The sequence below is a fragment of the Mauremys mutica genome, chromosome 14 (genome assembly GCF_020497125.1).
Source record: "Mauremys mutica isolate MM-2020 ecotype Southern chromosome 14, ASM2049712v1, whole genome shotgun sequence".
In the NCBI taxonomy this organism is placed as follows: domain Eukaryota; kingdom Metazoa; phylum Chordata; order Testudines; family Geoemydidae; genus Mauremys; species Mauremys mutica.
This window is the reverse complement of record NC_059085.1, coordinates 40,812,105-40,835,421: the sequence shown is the minus strand read 5'-3', so window position 1 is coordinate 40,835,421 and position 23,317 is coordinate 40,812,105. Positions and strand designations below refer to the sequence as shown.

General features: G+C 46.2%; 1 protein-coding gene across 1 annotated transcript in view; it reads right to left on the bottom strand.

Annotated features, from left to right (window-relative positions):
- Nucleotides 1-23,021, bottom strand: part of JPH3 (junctophilin 3) — a 122,230-nt gene extending 99,209 nt beyond the window's left edge. The window contains exon 1 of the mRNA XM_044987824.1: nt 21,719-23,021. Within this exon, the coding sequence (XP_044843759.1) occupies nt 21,719-22,100 (382 nt within the window). The 5' untranslated portion in view covers nt 22,101-23,021. The remainder of the gene's footprint in view (nt 1-21,718) is intronic.
- Between the last annotated feature and the right edge of the window lie 296 nt (nt 23,022-23,317).

The window sequence follows — 23,317 nt, the reverse complement described above, 5'->3', positions numbered from 1 at the left end:
ATGCATGGAAAGAAGGTGAAAGTTGGGAATCTGATCCAAGGAATCCCAACCACCACCCTTGTGAAAAGAGCCATGGGAGTCAATGGGAGTTTTGCCATTCACTTCAGGGGGAGCAGACGCAGGGCCAGAATGAATAAATAAGCAGGCAAGATTCTAATTTCACGCGTGTTGGCTTTCCAGGAGAGAGTGTGTGTGTAAAATCTTTTGCATTCCACTTCTTGGCTGCTGCACCTCTCAGTGCCTTGCCTCTTGACATGACTGGGGTGTCAGAAGATTGGTGCGGGGTCTCTGCACTGGGGTGAACATCACCCTGGCTAACAGCATCAAAATGGAGGAAGGGGTCATGTTTTTCCCACTAGGCCATCGTAACCTTATATCCCCTTTCTGCAGTCCCCTCTAACTCTTTCCCTCTGAATCCTGGCTTGTGCAATCTCTGTTCCTGTGTCAACAAGCAACAGGCTTCTGAGAATCACAAACTAGCCGACAAGATCTCACACGCACGCACACACGTACCCGAACCAAAATAATTTGGGAAGATAATTGGAGGTCGGGGAAAAAATTGACATGCTGAAAGACGGATTGCTGAGAATATTCCTCCTGACGATTGCAAAATCTTCAGCTGCATCCACAGCAGATGGAATGCAAGAGAGGAAACTGACTCACTAGAAGTAAAAAAAGAAAAGATGGTGGGACACGGGGTGGGGGAGAGAAGAAAATGTCTGATTCTTTTGCTTTTCTTTTTATCAAGGAGGGGAAGGATGGTGAACTGCCCCGCAGCAGGGATCCTAGTTCCCGCTCTGGGAAGGAAAGAATTAGATGGTGTGTGCATCGAAGATACAGGAAATAACAAAGATCAGCCGCTCCAAAGACTAAGGCCAGATAACAGCCTTTGCCAAAGGTTAAAAAGGTGCTGTCACCTTGGGATCTGCTCCAAAGACAGGCAGAATTTTTTAATCCAGTACGACCTGGGAGCAAACCCTTAGTAGTCACATACTGAACAAACACTCTTCCCACATTATTAACAAAAACAGCAATGGGAAGAATTGTAAAAAGTCAAATGACTTCCCTCCATTTATGCTCTATTCTCAGCTTGGGCTGTTACAGTCAGTGAGGTCAGTTTCATTGTTGTTTATAGTCTTTGGTTGTTTGGGTTGCCAAACCCTTAGGTGAAGGTTTTATTTGTTTCACAACTGGTTCCAGAGTTTTGGTTTCTTTTCTAGAAACATTTCTATTGGCCTTAGGTTTTGTAAAATCTTGTCACACAAATACAAATTTGAATGGACAGTATCTCCTTGCAGGCAGCTAAAGAGGGAAATGAGTGGAGTCTGACAGGTCATTTTTGGTTGAAGGTCTAGGATACAAGGGTCCACATTCCTGAGAACTGGAAAGTCGCAAAGGTAATATTGCTGGGCCTCGTTATTCAGCCCTTTCTTGGCATCTGACCTGGACTGCTGATCTGGAACTCGCCCCCGGAAGAGATATTTGTGAGGCCACAACTCCCGCACTAGAGCTAGATGGAAAAATGACAAAAAATTGTCATAAGAAAATTCCATTCACTTTTTTTTTCACCTTTCATCAAAATGTTGAAAGATTTCAATGCACTTGGCCCAACACCTTCCAAGCAAAATGGAAAACCTTCTTCCCTGAGCCGGCCTGCCTGTCAGAACAGCAAACACTAAATAAATAACATGCCAAACTTCAGGCCCTGCTCGTTGGGGTGTGTGGTGGGTGGGAAGCAAGAGAGAAACTATCGCTTTATACCCACTTCATACTTTTCAGAGGACCTTACATAGTAGGGTGATGGATGTCATATAAGAACCTAGACAGATTTGTAACAGAGTGGCCTATCTCCTATGAGCTGGAGCTAGCCAACCCTGATTACAGAATGCACCACACCTGAAAGGGCTCAGGTGATCCTCCTATAAAAAGCTGCCGTGAGGCAGAGGGAGAAGCTCTGGAATCCATGGCAGAGTTTGCAGAGGGAGGAAAGGCTCCTCCAAGGAAGACCCTGAGACCAGGTGGGGATGTCTGGGAAAGACCCTGTCTAACCAGGGGAGGGATTGCAGAGACCCTGGGCAGGAAGTTCTGGGAGGAGGAAGAGAAATCTTGTGCTGTGTGGACTTAGGGATGGACTTGTTTTGGGATGTTGAGTTTCATTTGCTGTTTATTTTATATTAATACCCTACTCCTCAAAGAGGGGTATTGTTGACCAAGAAAAGGCCTGAAGGGACATTTTATTTGAAAAGTCCAAGTGGGGAAATTGAGGCAGACTGCCTGTAGCATGACCAGGGCCGGATCCAGGCACCAGCATTCCAAGCTGGTGCTTGGGGCAGCATTCTGCAAGGGGCGGCAGTCCCTGTGTTTTTGCCCCAAAGCAGCGCACCGAATTGCCGCCGCAAACAGCGGGGGCAGTCCGTGCGCCTTTAGGGCAGCAGGCGCGTTTCCACGGTGGCGGCAATTCGCCAGCAGCTTCTGTGTTTAGCTGTCTGCAGCGGCTTCAGCTAAACATAGAAGCTGCCGCCGAATTGCTGCTGCCACGGAAACGCGCCTGCCGCCCTAAGGGCACACGGACTGCCCCCGCTGTCTGGCAGCAATTCGGCTGCTGCTTGGGGCGGCGAAAACTGTAGAGCCGGCCCTGAGCATGATCCTAGATTGTGAGGGGATGCATGGGAGGCAACTGACCCGTTACACGATTATTCAAAATGGCCAAGAGAGGGAGAGCAACAAGTGTTTCCAGGGGGGTGAGCCCCCACATCCTTGATGGGGGAGATACTGGTGATGCATTCTGCATACTGCCGTAGTAGCCACAGAATGGCTCCACTGGCTCTATGCTGCCTGCTGGTGAAAGGGGAGGATTCTTTTACCTCCAGCACCACCGGACACTCCTGCATGCAGGCACAGAGCTGGGCTGGGGCAGAGGGTTTACCCCTGACATAGCTGTTGATGGCAGTAATAAATCAGCTGGGTGCTGGTGGGAGTCTAGCAGCAAGCTCAGCCCAGCTGATGGGTTTGATCCTGGGTGAAGCTGGAGGTGAAGTGGGAAGTGTATCAAGTGCGATAACATGGTGGGGCTCATCATGACACTAATGGGCAGAGCTGTTCACCAGCCTTCAGCCCACCGGACAGTTTTGTCTCATTCCTCTGCCACAGCAGCTTATGTGTTTTCTGCTACAAACACTCCCAGCACCCCCTTGTGAGGAGCTGGGAACAAGCACATGGACGGCAGAGTCGGCTGCTTTGGAACTGACTCCCCAAGGGAAGAGCTGGGGTCCAATCTGACCCCCAAAGTGTCGTGTCCATTGAGCAAGGTTCTGAAAGCAGGGATCAGAATGTACCTTTAGGTGATGATCCTGCCAGCAGATCCCCACATGTGCAGGGGTCACCCTGCACAGAGCTGGTTACAGGAGTGAGCGTAAAGCTGGGCTCTGGAGCGCTAACCTTTGGCAAGGTGGAGAAGCAGTGTGGCCTAGTGAACAGAGCAATAGATTGCAACACTAGAGATCTGGGTTCCATTCCCAGTTCTACCACTGGGTGACCTTGGACAAGTCACCTACCCCCATTTTTCAGCTAGGGAAACTGAGGCACCGGAAAGCGAAACAATACTGACCTCCTTTTTAAAGTGATGAGATCTCCTGATGAAAAGAGTTAGGCATTGTTATAATTATTCTGCTGCCTTGTGTCAGTCATGGGTGAACAATCGCTCTGTGTCCCAACTTTCTCATCTCAAAAGCAGGGATAATACTGCAATACCTGAGCAATTCGTAAGGGTGTTGGGAAGATTGATTAGCTCCTATTTCCAAAGTGCTTGAAAGATCTGAAGTGTTACAGACTTGATAAGAACGCCGATGTTCTGTTCATTTTGTTTTACTTAGCGCTCAAGTGAAGGTGCTCCTGTGTTGACGGGAGAGCTTCTTTCATCAGCGTAGTTAATCCACATCACAGCTGTGTTGACGGGAGAAGCCCTCCCATGGACATAGCGCTGTCTGCACTAGGGGGTTAGGTCCATATAACTATGTCGTTTAGGGGTGTAAATTTTTCACACTCATGAGCGATGTCGTTATACCGATATAAGTCTGTAGTGTAGATCTGGCCTTAGGAAAGGTATTTTTACAGCATATCCCAGGGCAGTGTGACAGCGGGGACATAAAGGGCACCTACTTTCTGTCCTGGTGCCCCACTCATTTCAGAAACAATCCCTGCCCTTCCATCCGACTTATCCGAACCATACGTTCCTCCTTCCACTTGAGTGGATGGGAGAAGCAACCTTCTCAAGTGCCCCTCCTTCAGCCCTGCTAGCTAGAGACTGTACTCCTTTGACCTCCAAAGACTCAAACTACGGGAAGTGGTAACAGTGACTTGGTGGTGATGGTGCGTTTCTCCCAGAACCAGTCCTGCACCAGTGCCCCAGCTAGGCACTGGGAGGTGCTGTGCTGCCTTTCAGGGGAGACTTAAAACCTGAGGTCTAGACTACATGTAGTTATGGAAGATCCCATCACAATTTAGTAAGTGAAGGGATGTTAAAAGCCCTGGCTATCTTCCAACTGGGGCACTTATTATTGGTATAATGCCCACTCTGCACTAAGCAGTTTACAGGCAGATATGAAGACAGGGAGCCAGATTTTCAAAGATATTTAGGTACCTAAAGATGCAATTAGGTGCCTAGTGGGATTTTTGAAAGCACCTAAATTCCCATACCTTTAAAATTGTGGCCCAAGGTGCCCACCCCAAAGAGCTTAGCATATAACCAGACAACATACGGGGAAGGTGCAGGGGAAGTTGAATATCTAACTAGCCAAAAACATTCCCATGGCTGGGCACACATCGAGAGGAACACGTATAAATGACAAGCTCCGTATCACATGTACAATTTTTAAAATCTGAGGCACAGTTTGAAAGAAGTTATTCAATTGATTTAATTCCTATCAATGTGTGTAAAGAGATGTACTCTAGGCCCATTTTATCAATTGGAAAACAAGAGAGGGAGAGCATTCCAAAAAATGCATCTCTCCCCTCCCCCACGATGAAGAGAACTGTCAGACTTCAGTATAATAACTGATACCATACTCAGCACATGAATGTAGCTGTAGCCATGTGATGTGCAATGCAGCGATGACTGTTCAGTGTTGCCGTCTGCTACTTCAGGTTGAGTGGCCTGCTTTCTATTGTTTGTTTTTGTACTGGAGTAAGATTGCATGAATGGCATCCCCTGGGAAACTCGCAAAAACAAGTTCTTACTCCCAGGAGGATATCCCAGCGAGCCTGAGTTTCGAATAAATACACAGCACCCAGAAGGTTCTTTATTATAGGGCAGAGGTCGGCAACCTTTCAGAAGTGCTGTGCCGAGTCTTCATTTATTCACTCTGATTTAAGGTTTCGCGTGGCAGTCATACATTTTAACGTTTTTAGAAGGTCTCCTTCTATAAGTCTATAATATATAACTAAACTATCGTTGTATGTAAAGTAAATAAGGTTTTTAAAATGTTTAAGACGTTTCATTTAAAATTACATTAAAATGCAGAGCCCCCTGGAACCGGTGCCAGGATCCGGGCGGTATGAGTGCCACTGAAAATCAGCCACCTTTGGCACGCGTGCCATAGGTTGCCTACCCCTGTTAAAGAGAGTATCAGAGCAAAATGCCAGATCTGGCACATTAAATTGATGCACTAGCATTGCTCATCTATTTTACCCAATCAAACATTTAGAACCAGCCTTTATCCCTCTGCATACTCAGTTCTTGTGGATTTCATTCACCAAATGCGGTATCATTTATTTGACTATAAAATCTGGCACTTCCTGTCTACACCATCAGAGGGACAAAAGAGCTCAGGGGTTTTTTGAATGGCTGAACCTTTCTTCCATCAAATTTTTCCTTCTGTGAAACGGGCTCATCAAATATGTCTGAGAGCTTGCAAGTTGCTGAGCTCTCTAGCCTTGATCCAGTGAGTAGAGCACTTAAGTGCATGCTGTACTTTAAGCACATGGGACTACTCACATGCATGCTTAACTTTCAGCATATAAGTGCTTGTCCTGGATTGAGGCCAGCATGTTCCACACCTTCCAGGGATTGAGTCTGAAACACTCGGATAGGAATAAAACACTCTGGTTTGTGGGCCTAGCACTTGCCCTCAAAGGTCCTTAGCCTAGCTCTGCCGCAGTCTCCAGATCTGTAAAATGGAGATAGATACCTTGGTAAAGTGCTTTGAAATGTATGGCTGCAGAGTGGCATCCGAGTGCTCAGTGTTGTTGTTCTGACACTGTCACGTCAAAAGAATCATGCATTTAGAAAAATATTCCTTCCCTGGGTTACAAAAATTGAGTTGAAGAAACAAATAAAAACAGCCCCCAATTAAGTGCCAGTTGTTTTTTAGTGCATGTAATAGGGTGGCCTGCCCCTTTAAGGACCTGGGGTCAGCCAGCCCTGTTCACTATTTAGATGATGCTGAGAAGGGGACAGCTGTTCCCCATAAAGAGCTGCAGGAAAGATGGGATAGCCAGGAGCTGATGCAGTGAGAGATCAGGCCTGGTCTGTTCCCCAGCTATCAGAGAGCAGGAAAAGACAGTGGGTTAGGGAGGAGGGGTTGACCCCAGCCTGAGAATGGGGTGACCCCAGCCTGAGAATGGGGTGACAGTTCCCCTTCTAAGAGTGGGAGGCTGTGAGGATTTGCACAGTCCAGAGGAGAAGGACTGTGGTGTTTCTTGGTGAGGAGAGCTGATGGAGAACAACAGATCCTGAGGTAGGAGGAATTGGGTCTAACTGAAAGTTGGTGGGGGGAGATTTTAAGGGTTTTTGGATGTCATAAAGTAGAACCCTAGCTGAGGAATTTTGTCACATAGCTTTTGGACTGTGTGGAGTTCTTAAGTGGCTCTGAGACAAGGGGAAACTGAGGCAGGGTGCTGCAGTGCCACCCTAGGCCATGAGGGGGTATAGGGAAGGCCTATACTGTTACAGCGCATGCCAGGTTAACAAGGCTATATCTGTGCAAGGTATTACCATCCTGGCTGTTTTTCAGGTTGCGTAAAATAGATGAACAGATAGATATGGGCTCTTGGCCTTTTGCAGATGTTGAATGGCAGGCTTCAAAAACTCAGTTTCTTTGTTGTTTCATGCGCTCTTTGAAGTGTGGCCAGACTTGCATGGTACGAGAACTATATCAGAACAAGGCAGCAATCCAAAATGTGGACAGCTCACTATTTGTACTCAGTGGGGCTTTGCAATTAGGTCTGAATGGCCCAAACTGCCTGTCCACATTGCAAAACCAAATGGAATGAATTGTACCTTGCAAGTTGCTAGTTTATCTCATTATTAATCCTTCTGGTGAATTCACCTTCTCACTTATCTGTAGATTCTGTAGTATACTAATTAAAGGACTCTAATGACAATAGTCAGGCAGATCTCTCTGCCATATCTTCTTCTAAGAGATCTTCTGAATTATGACACAAGAAAAGCATGTTGTACAGATATCCATTGCCAGCAATTCAATATCAGAGAGGCCTGGGCCTCTCTATCTATGGTAATATTCATATTTTAAAAGCATATTTAGCATCTCAGAAAATATGTCCCAAGGAAACTGAAGTGTGAGAGGAAAAAGGAGACTGCCTGGCCCAGTTTCAGGACCCAGAGCCTTTTGTCCCTCATTCATTAGTTCAAATTCAGCTCAGGCTGACAGTAAACAGAAAACATTACTTGCTGATGGTTGGGTGATTTATGTGAGATGAGCTGGGAGGTCTCAGCTTAGGTGCTGGTGGTTAGGTAGCCCTGTCACAGAACCCACCTTCGTTATTTATAATTGGCATTAATTGGTCTCTGTATTGGCAGCAGAGAGGTCAAGGAATGACCGAGCCATGGAGATTGCATTCCCCTCTCGCCCTTGAAAGTGGCTCCTCCAGAGCAGATGGCAGTGGGGCAAAGGTTGCATGGATGCTACCCAGGCTGTGGCTAAATACAGGCCCATGCTGCCAGCCCAACAGCTTTCATGAGCATTGTCTATTTTAATGTACAATTCAAACATCCCAATAGATGCCTTTGCTCATCGCTGGTGGGAAACGCTTGGGCTGATTCTTCTCTTACTCATGGAGGCATGAATCAGGAAGGCGATAAAACTTCTCCAGGCCAAAAGCAATGTCAGGGAGAGGGAAACTAGGTCCAGAGATTCCCAACCTGCTTGCAAGCAGAAGGTGAGACCTTCTTTTTAAAAAGAATCTAGTGACAGGGTGTGTAGTGAAAGAGCTAACAGGAGATAGAGGCATGAGTGCTCCTGGTGGCACCTGGGGGGTGTGCCAGGCCCAAATGAAGATGAAACTTAGGCCAGGGAGGTGTTGGGTGATGACCATAAAGGGAAGAAGCTCAGAGGAGACGTCAGCAGGGAAAGGGAAAAACTCTTCTAGTTCTCTCTGGTGACTAGAGTGGAGAAAAAGCCTACAGGGGGCAGAGGTACAGGAAGCCCAGGGAGGGGCTGTTGGTAAAGGCCTGAAGGAAGGCCAAGAAGGAGTCCAGGGAAGCAGCAAAGCATATGAGAGAGCAGACCTTATCTGCCTGCCATAGGGTCCCTGGACTGGAGGCCAGAGAAAAAGAAGGGCCTGGGTTCCCTCACCGGCCACTGGAAAGGGCGGTGTGGAAGCACACTGACACAAGGCGGGAGAGAACTGTTGAGTTTGGTGCTGGGCCGCCAGGAAGAAAGCCCTGGGAGGCATCCTTCTGTACAACAGCAGAATAGCCACCCTGCAGAGCTCAGGGAGTGAGTCAGAGTAGGGGTGATGAGTTAAGTTTGCTTGAATTCACTTCACTGGGCTCTTTGTTTGCTCCAGAAGTCGGGGGACTGAATGGGACCTGGCTAGAGAGGTGAATCACAAGCAGAGCATTGCAGGGCAGGAGCAGCTGTCAGCCAGGGATGCTAGCGAAGGAAAGCCGGCCACCTCCAGCCCTGAGGGGGTGCACCAGCGGTGAGTCAACTCCTAGACAGCCCTAGAGAACAAGGACAACACAGGCAGTGGCAGAATGAGGGTTCCTCACTCCACATCCTCAGCACCGTGTCTCAGTGCTGACTCAGTGATCGCCCTACAGGCAAAAGGGGTAGTTCATTCACCACATCCACCCACCAGGTCCGGTCTCTGCTAATGCTGCTGACCAAGGTGCCAGAGGAGAGGGGGAGCATTTTTAAATGTTGTCTGTTTTGGATAGTTTTTAATTGTTTTCATAGTCATACACACATACATGTAATTACTCATGCATGTATGTGCACATATACACGTGTGTGTATACCAGAAGCAGAAAATGTCAAGTGGCCACCTTATTTGGACAGTGGCACAAATACCCTGATGCACCATCCATCTGTGTGTGTGTTGTTGTTTTTTTGGGTGGGGGGTAATTTGGCTTGTGTTTTTAAGCTGCCGTTTGCCTCCAGGGGCACCCTTCCCCTTGTGGTCAGGGTGTCCCACCACTGTCATTTAAACCCAAGAAGAGTTGCCTAGTGTCACTTCTGCCTTCAAGGCACAAGGGGCTTTGCTCCACTCTAAAAAGTGAAAACAACAAGGAGTCCGGTGGCACCTTAAAGACTAAACAGATTTATTTGGGCATAAGCTTTCGTGGGTAAAAAACCTCACTTCTTCAGATGCATGCAGACATCTGAAGAAGTGAGGTATTTTACCCATGAAAGCTTATGCCCAAATAAATCTGTTAGTCTTTAAGGTGCCACCAGACTCCTTGTTTTTGTGGATACAGACTAACACGGCTACCCCCTGATACTTGACACTGTTCTAAAAAGTGAGAAAATGACACCAGTCAATTGCTTGTACCTTCTGCCCAATATCTGCACCAACGACAGCTGTTGAGTTGACACACAGATCTTTGATCTTTCTGTTAATAGAGCCACTTAGGGAGCAGTCATTCCAGTGCCTGAAACTGCACTGCAAATTCTACCAGTGGGGAACACCTGCCCTGCAATAAACAGGCAACATGGGACTAACAGGATGCTGCTGAACTGCCCATGGCTAACAACACATAGGCCACTACGGAGGGCTGCAGAGCTCCACCTAAAATGGTGACCTAACTCCATCACTGGAGTCACACAGAGGTCTGGGAAGAGCCATGAGTGATGCTTGAGGCAGTGGATGAGGTTCAGTGGCAGTACAGCATATGCAATGCCAAGTAGACATGGAGCCAGCTGCAGACTAACCTCCTCCCAGCCCTGCATTAGATTATATATGTTCGGACCATGACTAGATTATACTAAATATGGCCACAGTTGGGAAGAGATTCCCCAACACGTAATGCTATTAAGCTGCTAACCGGGTTGGGTATATTTTCCCCCAGGAATATTTGGCAGAAGCCACACCAGAAAATGACACACAAATTTAGCTAGGCTCACATCTGTGATGGAGGAATCCCTGCAAACTAATGTATACATTTTAGAGCATGCCTGACAATGGCTTCTAAGGCATTTAGGCTACATGCTTTGAGAGGCAAAAACTCAATTTTCTCGCCACCGTGTACTGTAAAATAGAAATACATTCTTAGTCTTTCCGCCCACCCCACTGACCCTATAGCTATATCCCATCCTCCCCCATCAATCTTGTGTTTGTTTCATTAACAACTTCCTCTTCCAGCCAGTGTTTAGAGGAGAATAAGTTCAAAAAAAATTGTGGTTGCTAGCTCTGGTGAGTTGCTGCACTTCTTAAAGTCTCAGTTCCTGGAGTCATGAGAATCTCAGCTTTCATTTTATAAAAGGAAATCTCTAGCCCTCTATTTACAGAGCAAAGCTGGAGGAAAATGATCCCCCTAAAGGCAAATCAAGTCTATTTATGGGGAGAGGGAAATTTTCATGATTTTAAAACCAATCTCATAATTCTGGGGGCCTGACTTGGGGTTTGCAATGATTGTTGAATGCTTAAGGTTGAGAGCTCTGGACTGCTCAGTTGTGTTAACTTCATGTGAAGCTAGTGGGAATTAAGCGAGTTAGGCAGCTTGCAGAAATAAGACCCATAACTGTCCCTAGAAATGGGCTGACTGCTCTGGAGGGAGCTCACATGCATGCTCCAATCCATGCTTCCTAACAAAGCAAAGCAACAGCCCTACAATCAGAGCTATGCAGGTGAACCCTCATGGACCTGTCTGCATGATGAGGGCCAAAAAAACATATTGGGCTTTAGCATGTAAGATGCTAAATGCATTAAAACGCATTCAGCCTCCTTAATATTTCTAATATGCTTCTCTCACAAAATATAGTAGAATCTGGCTAATTCTCACTCTGCTAATCCTCCAACCCTATAATCCTCCTCAAAACTCTGTGATCTCACCTCACTTTGCAGCAAAGCTTTCCTAGCAGATCACTGTAGTAAAGTCTCATGTTGCTAAGGGTTTGTCTAAATGCGAAAGTGATACCGCTTTAACTATACTGACACACTCCTTCTTAGTATGGATGCAGATATATCAATATAAAGGTGCTTTATACCACTATATCAGAGGTCCCCAAACTGTGGGGCATGCCCCCCCAGGGGGTGAGGAGGACCATTTGGAGGGGCACGGCTTGGGCTTGGGCCTGGGCCAACCCTTATGGGGGTGGGGAGGAGGTGCCACCGAGCTTGGCTTCTGGCCCCGGCGGTTGCCCAAGCATCAGCTCCCTTACCCCTGTCTGTCTCCCACTCCCCCAAGCTGCAGACCCACTCCTGGCCCCAGCTTGGGGAGGGGTAGCATGGATGGGGTAAGGGGGGGGGTCCAACCCTGAAAAGTTTGGGGGCCGCTGCATTAGGGCCAGAAGTGCCAGTGCCCCCACTAATTTCAGCATTGCTGGAGGTGGGGGGAGCAATTGGCTGCCATCCCCACCTGCTCACCTCCTGGGAAAGAGCAGCCAATCAGGAGACAGGCAGAGCTCTTCCCCCCCCTCCCTTCAGGAGCTGAGAGGAGCTTTTTGGGGCAAGGAAGGAGGGAGCAGAAAGAACACAGCAGCTCTGCTTCCCTTTGCCCTGCTGTAAACAATGGGTCAGTCTGCTCCCCGCCCTTACCAGGCCTGGGAAGGGGGAGTGGGGTTAAGAACCCTGGGAGCTGCAGCGGGGCGCCTGATGTAGAGGCTGAGGAAACACGAATTGGTGCACTGCTCCACGCAGGGGTGGGGTGGGGGAGTTCAATCAAAAGACAGACCAAACCCCACAATCCCATTTTTTTATAACTCACTCATTATTTTGATTGTTGGAGGAGCGATTTGTGATTTTTATTTATTTATTTATTTAAACTTTGGGGCTGGCAATCCTGAAGACTTAAGTACGTGCTTAATGGAATGGGGCTACTCATGTGTTTTAAAGCTAAGCACATCCTTATGCCTTTGCGGGATCTGGGCCTTCCACCTCCTGATTCACGCCTACTGCCCAGGGCTGAAGCAGAAAGAGTAGCTGGGGAGAGAAAAAGCACAGTAATAAAATCCTAGACTCTAGGGATGAGAAGGACCCTCTTGGTCCATCTCCTTGCCAGTGCCCAGGACCGTTGTCTGTGTCCACATTTGCTAAGGCTTAATTTGGTCCAGCTTTAAATAAACCAAGAGACAGGAGCTTCCACCACTTCCATCCTCAAAACTTCCTGCTTATCCTTACTGGATCCAGTGGCTGGAAGTTGAAGCTAGAGATTTTCAGACTGGAAATGAGGCATAATTTTTTTTAGCAGAGAGTAAATGACCATTGGAACAATTTATGAAGTGTCTTGGTGGATTCTCCATCACTGGCAATTCTTAAATCAAGACTGGATGTTTTTCATAAAGCTCTGCTCTGGGAATGATTTGGGGGGCAGGTCTCTGGCCTGTGCTATGCAGGAGGTTGGAGTCGATGTTCACAGTGGTCCCTACTGGCCTTGGGATCTATGAATCCCTCTCCATCATCATCTCCTCTCTTACACTCTCCCCCAGGCCTGGACTGACTTTCTCATTCCAGTGCATCAAACCCCTCACTCCCCATTCAATTCCACCAATAGAGACTAGCCCACCTCAGTGTAATACCCTCTCCAGCACAGCATGGGCACTATAAAAACACACACACATCTAAGTGGATGCTATCGTCTGGGTCTCATCTTAGCTACATCTCGTTATGCTGGAAGCTCTTCGGGAGAGCCAGACCCTTAGCTGGTGTAAATTGGCATAACTCCATTGGAGTCAGCTGTGGAACAGGCTCCATCTCCTTATTTTTGTGGTTTATACAATTCCAAGCATGTCAGCATTCAATTAACTAATAATAATTTTACACATTAATATATCTCAGTGTTGGGGAAGTGTTATCTTCCCCCAGTAGTCAATTACCATTTCATCTTTCTTAGTTTCCTCCCATTGGTCCATTGTCCAGTCCTGAATAATTCCTCTCCCTCCCTGGTGTTTACACCATTCTGATATTTTTCTTCAGTCATGTCAAGGGTAAAGCAGAATCATAAATGTTTAATCAGTAATGCCAATCCCAAATATTCAAAAATCATGATAGGGTCCCGCCTCCTTCCTCCCTCCCCCCAAAAAATCATGATTGAATTAAAAACCATACCACTTCTAAAAATTATAAATATTGGGTTCTTTTAAATTGGTTTCTGAGCATTTAAAGGTCACCTTTTCAAGCATTTCTCTACAACCATATGGTCAACAAACTTACTTTAGGAAAAAAACAAATGAAGCTGAGAATCTCACATAATCACATGATTCCAGAAATTGGGGCTTTGAGGAAAAACACCAAAGATCACAAGAGTCACAATAAGCAAGCGGTGGTAAGGCTGCTTCATAAGGATGTTCCAATCTGCCCATTTCAGTTGTTCCTATGGTAGATTATTTTTGTGGGGGTTTGGTGCTGGCGGGAGGTGCCAGATGACAGCCCTGGACACTGAAGGTCTCTGTTTATCCACAGGCTGGATACAGCACGGGGTGTGGTAGCTCAAGTGACATGCACCTGCAGAACACCCTGTGCTCATGTGCTTTGACCCTGATTTGAAGGGATAACCTCTAGGAGTAAGAGGGAAGTTCCGTTTCCAGGTCTCCTTGTGAAAAGTCCCTCCTAAAAAAGGAGCCATGAAGCCCCACTAGTGATATATGTACAACAGGAGCAGGGCTGGGCCCAGAGGACCATGGCAAAGCTGTCACTGACTTAAATGAGGCAGGATCAGGCCTGACATTCTGCTGGAAAATGTGCCCTAACGTAAACACATGTGGTCCTTTTAGACGAAGCTCAGCTGAGCTGCTCAGTTAATTATGGACTTTAGTGTTTAAAATATAAAACCCACTGAATGAAATTGATAAAAAGTACTTGGAAGCAGCATGGAAAGGAGAGTACCAGCTTCTCTAAAATGCCTGTAATTTCCTCCTTGCTCTCAGCCAAAACTCAGAAGCAAGTGCAGCATCAATTTAACATCCGATACATTGTGTGTCAGGGGACTGTCTCCTGCCCTTGCAAGAGCACAGGCTCAATGATCTAATAGGTCTTTTTCTGTCTCTAATAGCTGTGATACTGTGTGAGATGGCAGCACTCCTTGGCCCTGATATTGCAGACAGGGAGGTGGTCTGGCCTAGTAATTATGGCACAAGAAACCTGCCTTCTAGTTTTATGCTATAGTCTTGACTCTGACACTAGCTCATTATGGCTCCAATCCTGGACCACTGAAACATGAGTAGTCCCACTATAGTTTGGGGTCTCTGTGACCTTAGGTAATTCATTCCACACCTTAGTGACTCTGTTTCCATCAACCCCTGTAAAATGGAGATAATATTTTCCAACCTTGGTAAAATAAAGCACTTTATCTTATGTTCCAAAATGGTCATGCTGCAGGGTTCCAGCTGAGCTCCTGCAGGGGTCAGCAAGGGTTTCCCCCACCCCGCAAGTCTTGTGGTGTTGCCGTAATTTTTTTAAAATCTGCTTCCACTGAAGCATCAGGGATGGCCATGGCCAGAGACAGGTCGTTGGATTGAGAGGTAGCACTGCACATTCTTTCTCTCGGGTGCTTGGCTGGCTGGTTCTTGCTCACATACAGAGTCTAACCAATCACCATATGTGGGGTTGGAAAGGAATTTCCCTCCAGGTCAGATTGATAGTGATCTTGAGTGTGATTTTTGCCTTCCTCTGCAGCATGTGGGTGCAGGTCACTTGTCAGGATCATCTAGGTGTATCTAACATCATCATTTCCCTGCTGTTGCAGGGGTTTCAGGTGCCTCTGTCCTTCCCATTCTCTGCCTGTGGCACACAATAGTCTAGTCTCCTGTGGGCTGTAATACTTGGGTCTAGTTTCAGATGCTGGGTTTAGTGTGCGGGTGCTGGGTGGTGGCCTATGCTATATAGGAGGTCAGGCCAGATGATCTGGTGGTTCCGTCCGGCCTTGAACTCTGACTCTCTGACTTTGAGATCTTCTGAATAAAAGCTTCAGTCTCTGCTATAATAATAATAATAATTAATATTCAAAAAGGGATTGGCTACTTCTGTGGATATCTAGAATATCCAGAGTTAATTGTTTAACAATGACAGATTTTGGAAGCAATATTAAACAGTGGGCTTCAGGCCCCAAGTCTGTCTCTGACTGTTAGGTCTCATCCTGGTCTCTGTGTGGGGGCAGATTATCCCACGTCTGCCTACTACAGGATTCTTACACCTTCCTCTGAAACATCTGGGGCTGCTCCTTGTCAGAGACAGGACACTGGGCTAGTCTGATCCTGTCTGCAAATTCCTATGTTACTGTGTTTGTTTATTATTACCTGGGCCAGACTCCTATTACTTCAGTACCTCTCTGTGCCTTGAATGAAGTAACACGTTATATGTCTCAGTATTTTGATCATTCTTCTGTTCTGTTTTAATTATTGTTCACTTATTATCATTGTATTTTAAGCGTGTACCATACCCAGTAAACTTCTAGGCAGCTGGGTGCTTTATAAATAAAGCTATCATTGTATTGAAATTAACAATAATTATTTTAAAATCAGCTTATTAGCATCAATTAGGTCTTCGCCTTTGGATTCTGTAGGAACCTGAATATTTAAAGAACACTCAGTATTTGTTTGTTTCCCACTGATTTTTTTTAAAATGCTACAACAAGCCATTTATGGGAACAAAATAACTTGAGAGCTGACACTTCCATGGCACTTCTGCCATCCAGGATATGAACAGCTCTCATGTAAATTTGTCCTTGTGGGTGGTTGGCTCCTTGCAGCATTAAGAAAACCTGTGGAAAAACATCAATGCAAATAGCAATACAACACAGACACTAGATTCTGCAAGCACCCTTAATGGCAATATGAAGAGTTAGTTTAAAACAGACTGCCTCTACATTAAGGCAAATGGATCACATCCTCTTCTCTTCAGGAGGGTTTGAATGGACGTAACTGAGAGCAGAAATTAGCCCTACATTTGTAGATATACAAGGTAAATGTGAGCCCAACACTCCTGGTCCATCTCTGCTGTACCCATTTACACCATTAGTTCATAGGATTTACAGGGCAAGAACTTAATTTCATTCTCTGGCTTTTTTTGCGGGGGAGGAGTATTTTGTATTTTCTTATAACAACACTTAAAACCTTTTTTTGTAGATCTCAAAGCACTTGACAAAATCAGGATTATAAGCATCACTATCTCCATTTCACAGATGAGGAAACTGAGTCATGGAGATGTTAAGGGTCTTAAGCCAGGCTAAATAAACATGGCAGAGTCCCAACCTCAAGCCTCATCTCCCATCCACTGAACCAAGCTGCCCCTTGAGTGGTGATGAGTCACTCCTGTGCTAGGCTCCAGCCAATCCAAAAGCCAGGAACTGGTCTTGTGACTCCCAGATGAGGTATATAAGCCTCACAGGAGGAACAGCAGCTGAGTCTGCTCAACACCACTCTGGGGCTTGGAACTCATTCCTGCTTGATAGTGGCAACAGACTCCCCAAGCCTTAGTCCTCCTCTGACCTTGCACCAGCCCCACCCTGGCCTCCCGAGTCTGGCTCTGACCACTAGGCATGACCATCCCCAGGACAATTTGACACCTCCCTCTTCTTTTTTTTTTCTTACTGGTTGCAAAGCACTCTACACCTCTATGGCAGTCTTCCAAAACAGTCATGAAAATTTGCTAGCCCAGGCACAAAATCAAATTGCTCATCCGTGCCTAGTGAAAATACAAATGATATTTCACTTACCCATCAAATAAATTATTCACCCCAGGCGTGTGGACAAGAACTTTGCAAGACTGATATTGATGATGATTCTTTTGGTTTGGGATGGCTGTGTAGATGTAAGTGGTTTATAAGACATACAAATTATTGGGGCCCAAACAACCTCAGATGTTTGCCCCGAGACTTCAAATACCAGACTCCTATACAAATCCTGCTAAAATCACCTACATATAGCACAGAAGCATTCTTGCATTTAGCCTTCTTTTGGTCGTTTATCCTGCCCTAGTGTTTGTGGTATGATAACAGATGGAGAGAGAATACACTGAGAAACATTGCTTATTGCATGAAGCATCCTACATTGAGTTTATGATGGAGCACGTTCTCTGGAGTTAAAAGAATGCTCACTTGATTTATGCAAACTCTTCACCCCCAGGTTGTTGGCTTGTATGGGGTTTGTTAGAGAGAGACCTGGAAGAGCTACATAGACCCTTGTGTAAGTGTCCCACTAAGAATGGAGGATTAGATATTCTCAGCATGGACTTGGGGAGACGTGCCCATTCAGCACAGTGCTACTGTCTCTCTCCAAGGTCCTGAAAAGAGAAGCAAGCCGGTCTTCAGAGACTAGATTGATGGAGCTGTGGGGTTTTTTCCCCCTGAGGTTTGGCGAGGTTAATTCAAATTGTGAACATCAATCAGGCCTAATCACTACTGTATCACTTCTCTATTTTAAGAGGGTGCTGGTTCTTGATGGTATTTACCCAACGCTGCCTCAGTTTCCAAATATAAAGCAGCTAAAATAGAGATGGGTAGGAAAGAAAATAGCTTTTAAGGCTATTTTTTTCAGTAGCCATTTTTAGGCCTGAGATTTGCAACAATTAATTTGATATTTTATTCATTTCCCCAACCCCACCTCTTAGTAATCATTGTTTTAGCAACTAGAAGGTCTGCTTCAAAACACACAGCTTTTCCTGCTTGTGTGTGTGTGTGTGTTTAAAGGATTTATGTGGCAGTACTTTATTTTCTATTTGAATTGTTTTTATAATTTCTTCCCCCCCCCCCACACACACAGTTCAGCTTGGGAGAAATTGTTTAACATTTTAACCAAGCTGTACTGAGGTTCCAATTCAGGAATGAACTCAATGGGACAATTCACTTGCTTAAAGTTGTGCCTACAGTAAGGTTCCTTGATGAATCGGGGCCTATGCCTTCAAAAGATTTCTGATCAGCAGCTCCATAAACAGCAGATCTCATTCACTTCTGCATTAATCCAGTTTAATAGTGGTATACTTCCAATGAAGTGACACTGTCGTAAAACTGGAGTAACCCAGCAGTAAATCAGGCCCAGTATCAGAATTTGACATAAAGCAAACCGTAAATCAGTCATTTGAAGCCTGTTTATAAAGGGCATAAGTAGGAGTCCAGGCCAGAGGGCAGGAAGGGTTTGGATTCAGGGGAGCTGAGGTGTGATATCTTTGCAAAATATGGTTTGTGTGGGAGTTATATCTATGGGACTGTGCATGGAAGTGAGTATATCTATATGCAGCAGGTGTGTGAGCGTGTAACTATCAGTGTGATATGGGGAAGCGTGTGTTTGCAATGCACATGGTGGGGGCACATGTTACATGCATGTGGTTCTTTGTGTTTGTGGGATGTAATTATGTGGTCTGAGTGGATGTGTCAGGGAGACTGAGCATCTGTATGGGGCTGAGGGACGACGTGGGTATGTGTAGCAAGACTGAGCATGTGCCTGGTGATGAGTGTGTCTGTGGGAGGTGTGAGAGTCTGTGATCTGCATACGGGGGATGTGTGTGAGAGACAGGTGTGAGTACAATGTGTGTGTTGGGTGGGGGGAAGACACACAGGTCTGTGAGCAGGACAGGAAGAGTGGCTGGTGGAAACAAAACTGAATTCTTTGTATGCCGTATCCTAAATCCAAGCTAAATGTACAATACATTTGTGCATTATTCCATGCAAAAGATGGCTTCCCAAAGTCAGCACTGGCAGGGGTCACTGGAGTTCTGAGACTTTTGCTGATGCTTTGCTGCTTTTCTATCTACTGTTCAAGAAGAAGTACAATTTTGAGTCAAACCCCCTCATTCACTAGCATCCTGCTTTTCAACCCCTGCTTCCCATTTGATGACCCCATTTAGCACCAGTTGATTTTACCATACAATGCAAGGGACTGATGTTTAGCATTGGTGGCAAGCAACAGATGATGGGACAATGATTGCAATACACCTGAAAGTGACTAAACTAATAATTTGGTTAGATTAATGAGATGCACATAATTTCCAATAGCTGCCTCATTCTTATGATATCCAGACAATTATTCTTTCAATATAATGACCGCACACATATGGACCCATTATCCAAATGCATAATGATCATTTAGATTTAGTGCCAGGAAGCCAGGAGATGCCCAGATCTGGCCTTTTTGCCCAGACAGAGTGGTGACATCCATTCAGGAAGGGACCATGGCTGCTTGGTACCCAGGGATCCTGGAGCAGAGTTCACCTAAGTGTGATTTCTATTGGGTTCAGTCATCCCAAGGTGAGCATCAGAATGAGATGTTATGATGAGCTGTGCTTTGAAAAGAATACAACCAGGTCACACTGGAATATACATTTTGTGCTTTGTATTTTCTCTTGGTAATTACAGGCCTAACCATAGGTACCACTTTATGTAGTTATCTATCACATCCTTTTCCCTACCTTTATAATTGAAATAACTTTGCTACAGATGCCATCCTTTTTCTTTTTTTTTCCCTAGCAATTTTCTTAACCCTTCCTAAAAAAAGTTTGTTTGTTTGTTTTTTAATCCCAAGCACTGACTAGATGGGGCTGAAAGCTTCGTTTCTGGTAGATTCTTGCTCATAGTCTGCCCACAATTTGGGTCTGGTGCCCTCGCTTCTCAAAGAACTGTTCTGCAATTAGTCACAGGCATGCATTGCTGGTGACTGCGTGTACGTATGCATGCATGCACACACTGCCAGTCTGATGACATGCAGTTCATGGAGCCGCGTAGTTTGAGACTTTTACAGCCTGACTTCTGTCTGTCTCTACTGAAAATGTTGATTATCAGGGCCTAGATGTCACCAGGGGCATAGAAAGGCAGTACTATGATCAGGCACATACAGGATCTGGACAGAGTCTGTCCTAGCATTAAAAGTGTATAAGAAAAAAATCATTATTCCCCAAACCTCTGCACTGAAGATTTTCAGTATTTAAAGATTGCTTCATAACACAAGCCAATAGAGTGACCAGATGTGCTGATTTTATAGAGACAGTCCCGATTTTGGGGCTTTTTCTTTTACCCCCACCCCTGTCCCAATTTTTCACACTTGCTGTCTGGTCACCCTACAAACCAAACGGATTTAAAATGGGCTCCTGATTCTTTCCAAGCTGTGTGAAGCAGAAGGCTGCAATTGTATTTTCTTTTGGGGGAAAACCCTAGCAATGTAAAATTTATTTTTTAAATAGATCATTCAATTTCTTTTTGGAAAAACTAAAAGCTGTTTCAGGTAACATTTAATGTTGCCTTCTTATCTCATCACAAAGCAGTGAGCTCTGTTTGTAAGACATGTCTCTGGAAAGAAGAGCTTTTTCCCAGCTTCCAGGAAGACCGAAAATTGCAATGTTTATGAGACCTCTCTCAGTCTAAGAGTTCTGGAAAAGAACACCATTGGAAAGCCCAGTTTTGATAGAGACACACCCAACAAAAACAGGCCAGCCTCATTAATTCCATTGGCTTCTAACAGATAAGCCTGATTCTTTTTATGGTGGCAATTAGATTAGATGGAATGATACAGCCACTTGCAGCAGAAATGCAGCTGTTCGGCCTTAAAGCCTGTTAGTCTGACAATTTTTGATCACCCTCACTGAGTTTTCTTGTTTTTATTTAATCCTCATTTCCCTTCAACATTTTATTAAGTCATGTTGAGGGAAGAGCTCTTTCTATCCCTCCTGAGCGCCTACAAAATGCATTACGCTGTAGTGAAATAGGAGCATAAGAATCCTGTTTGAATTAAAGTCTCTTGCCTGGTATTATCACGTGTAGGTTTGTGTTTGGAGGGGACAGGAAGGCGATACATGGATGTAAAGATCTGACCCTTGCTGAGAGCATTTGCCATCTGTTTCTTATAGCTAGAACTTCAAATATCTGTACAAGATCTTGCAGCAGTGCAATGTCCATTCTACCCATGGCTGCTTCGAAGGCTTGGTGGAGATCCTACAGGTTATGGTGGTGCAGTCATGACTCTGAATCCAACTTGGCCTGTCTCCTTTCAACTTGGCTACACTGCCTCCTTGCATTAGATCTGTGTCCCCCTCCCTCCTATACCCTCCTCTGAAAAGCTTTGGTCATCTTTAGGGAGAAAAAGCTTAGAGCCCCATTGAACATATGGGGCAGCTTGTGTCAAACGGCTGGGATAATGCCATGCTGGGCTGGTTTCCTGTACCCTGTAGGAAATTGGTGTGATCATCACTCGCTCCCAACTAGCAGGCTGCAAACTCTGAAAGTTCAACCCAAACAAAGGGTCCCTCTTAGGGGGGAGGCAGGGGAAATTTCTTCTAACCTCTTATTTCCTTTCATCACAGCTTGATCCATCTCAGAAGATACTAATGCATCACCTACCTCCATCTGAGTAGGTCTCTGTCCCGTAGCCGTCCTGTAATCCATTGCTCCAGGTGCCTTCGTATTTGGCCCCATTGCCACTGCATTCACGGACCCCGTACCGTCCCTTAAATCCATGAGTCCACTCTCCTTTATACACCCACTTCCCCTTGCTCTCCAGGCCGATGCCATGGCGCTTGCCCTGTGCCCAGGTGCCCTGGTAAGTGTTGCCACTGGGCCAGGTGTAGACCCCCAGCACCTCAAAGCCGTGACTCCAGGAGCCTGTATACTCGCCTTGACCCTTCGGGCCGGTACAGATTCCATGGCCGTGAGCCTTTCCGTCCTCCCAGCCTCCACAGTAGGAGCCTCCATCGTCAAAATTAAACCTTCCCCCACTGGACATGCATGTAATTCGGTTTGCAAATCCCCAAAAAGGTGAAAAAAGAAAATGGCAAAAAAAAATTGAATTATTATTTAATCAAATCTGCATCGTGCACCGGATCCAGGGTGCTGCTTAAGTCAATGTCTTGGGGTTATTCATTCTCGAGGAGGATCCTCAGGATCAGTCCCTTCTTCTTCTGCTGTGGAAACAGTATCACACCAAAAAAAAGGGAGGGGGAGAGGGCGTGGGGGGGAATAGCAGCAAGAAGAGCAGCAGCTATAGGGTTTTGGTGCAAACGACTCCACCTAAAAATCATCCAAGGCAGAGCCCAGGAACGGGAAATAAAGGGGGGAGGGGGGAAAAGATGGGGGAGGGGGGAAGAAACTGCCAACAAATTTTTTTTAAATCCCTGTCTCAACTCAGAAGAAATCAGGGGTCTCAGCCCCACAGCTGTGACCTCCACCTGGGGCTGCGCGCTGCTGATACTGACTCGCACGCCCCAGCCCTGGCAGAAGCGGCAGCAGCAGCAGCAGCATATTGGAGACTCGTGGCTCAGCAGCAATGCAGTGTCTGTGGCTCCCCGTCTCACGCTCGCTCACACAGGCGCACACACATCCCTCACCCGAGAAAACAACTGAGCTGCTCTGATTCCTCCCCCCGGCAAACCTCACGCCGTTCGGCCTCCGCTCGGGGTTGGGAATAAGTCCCGCATCTTGGTGCAAAGATGCTCTCAGCAGTGGGAAGGATGGGGTGGGGGGCGGAGGGAGAAGGATCTGGAGGGAGGGGGGGGTCTCTGTTTTTTTTTTGTATCTCCAGTCTTGGGGGGGGGGAAGAGGGGTCCCCTTGCTTCCCCCTCTCTCCCTTCGGTCCCTTCTTCCTGTCTTCCTAGTGCTTATAAATCTTGCTTATTAAGGAGAACAGATCCTAGGCGGGCTGCTCTCGGTTCCCTGCTCAGCCCGGATTTAAAGAGACAGGAACTGCGTAAAGTGGAGACTCCCAGAACAGAGCTCTCTCACCAGACGCTTAACCCACTACCTCCTTGGACACAGCAGGCTTATCTCAGACAAAACAGGACGCGGGGTTAGCCTGCAGCAGGGTGATTATTCATGGCAGGCTGGGATCTGTCAGCACAGAACCTAGAGGAAAAACAAACCCTCGGGCTTCTCTCCATAATTTATTTGTTTATGTATTGCTGCCTCTACATTCCTCGCCTATCCTCCTCCCCAGATTTAATTGCT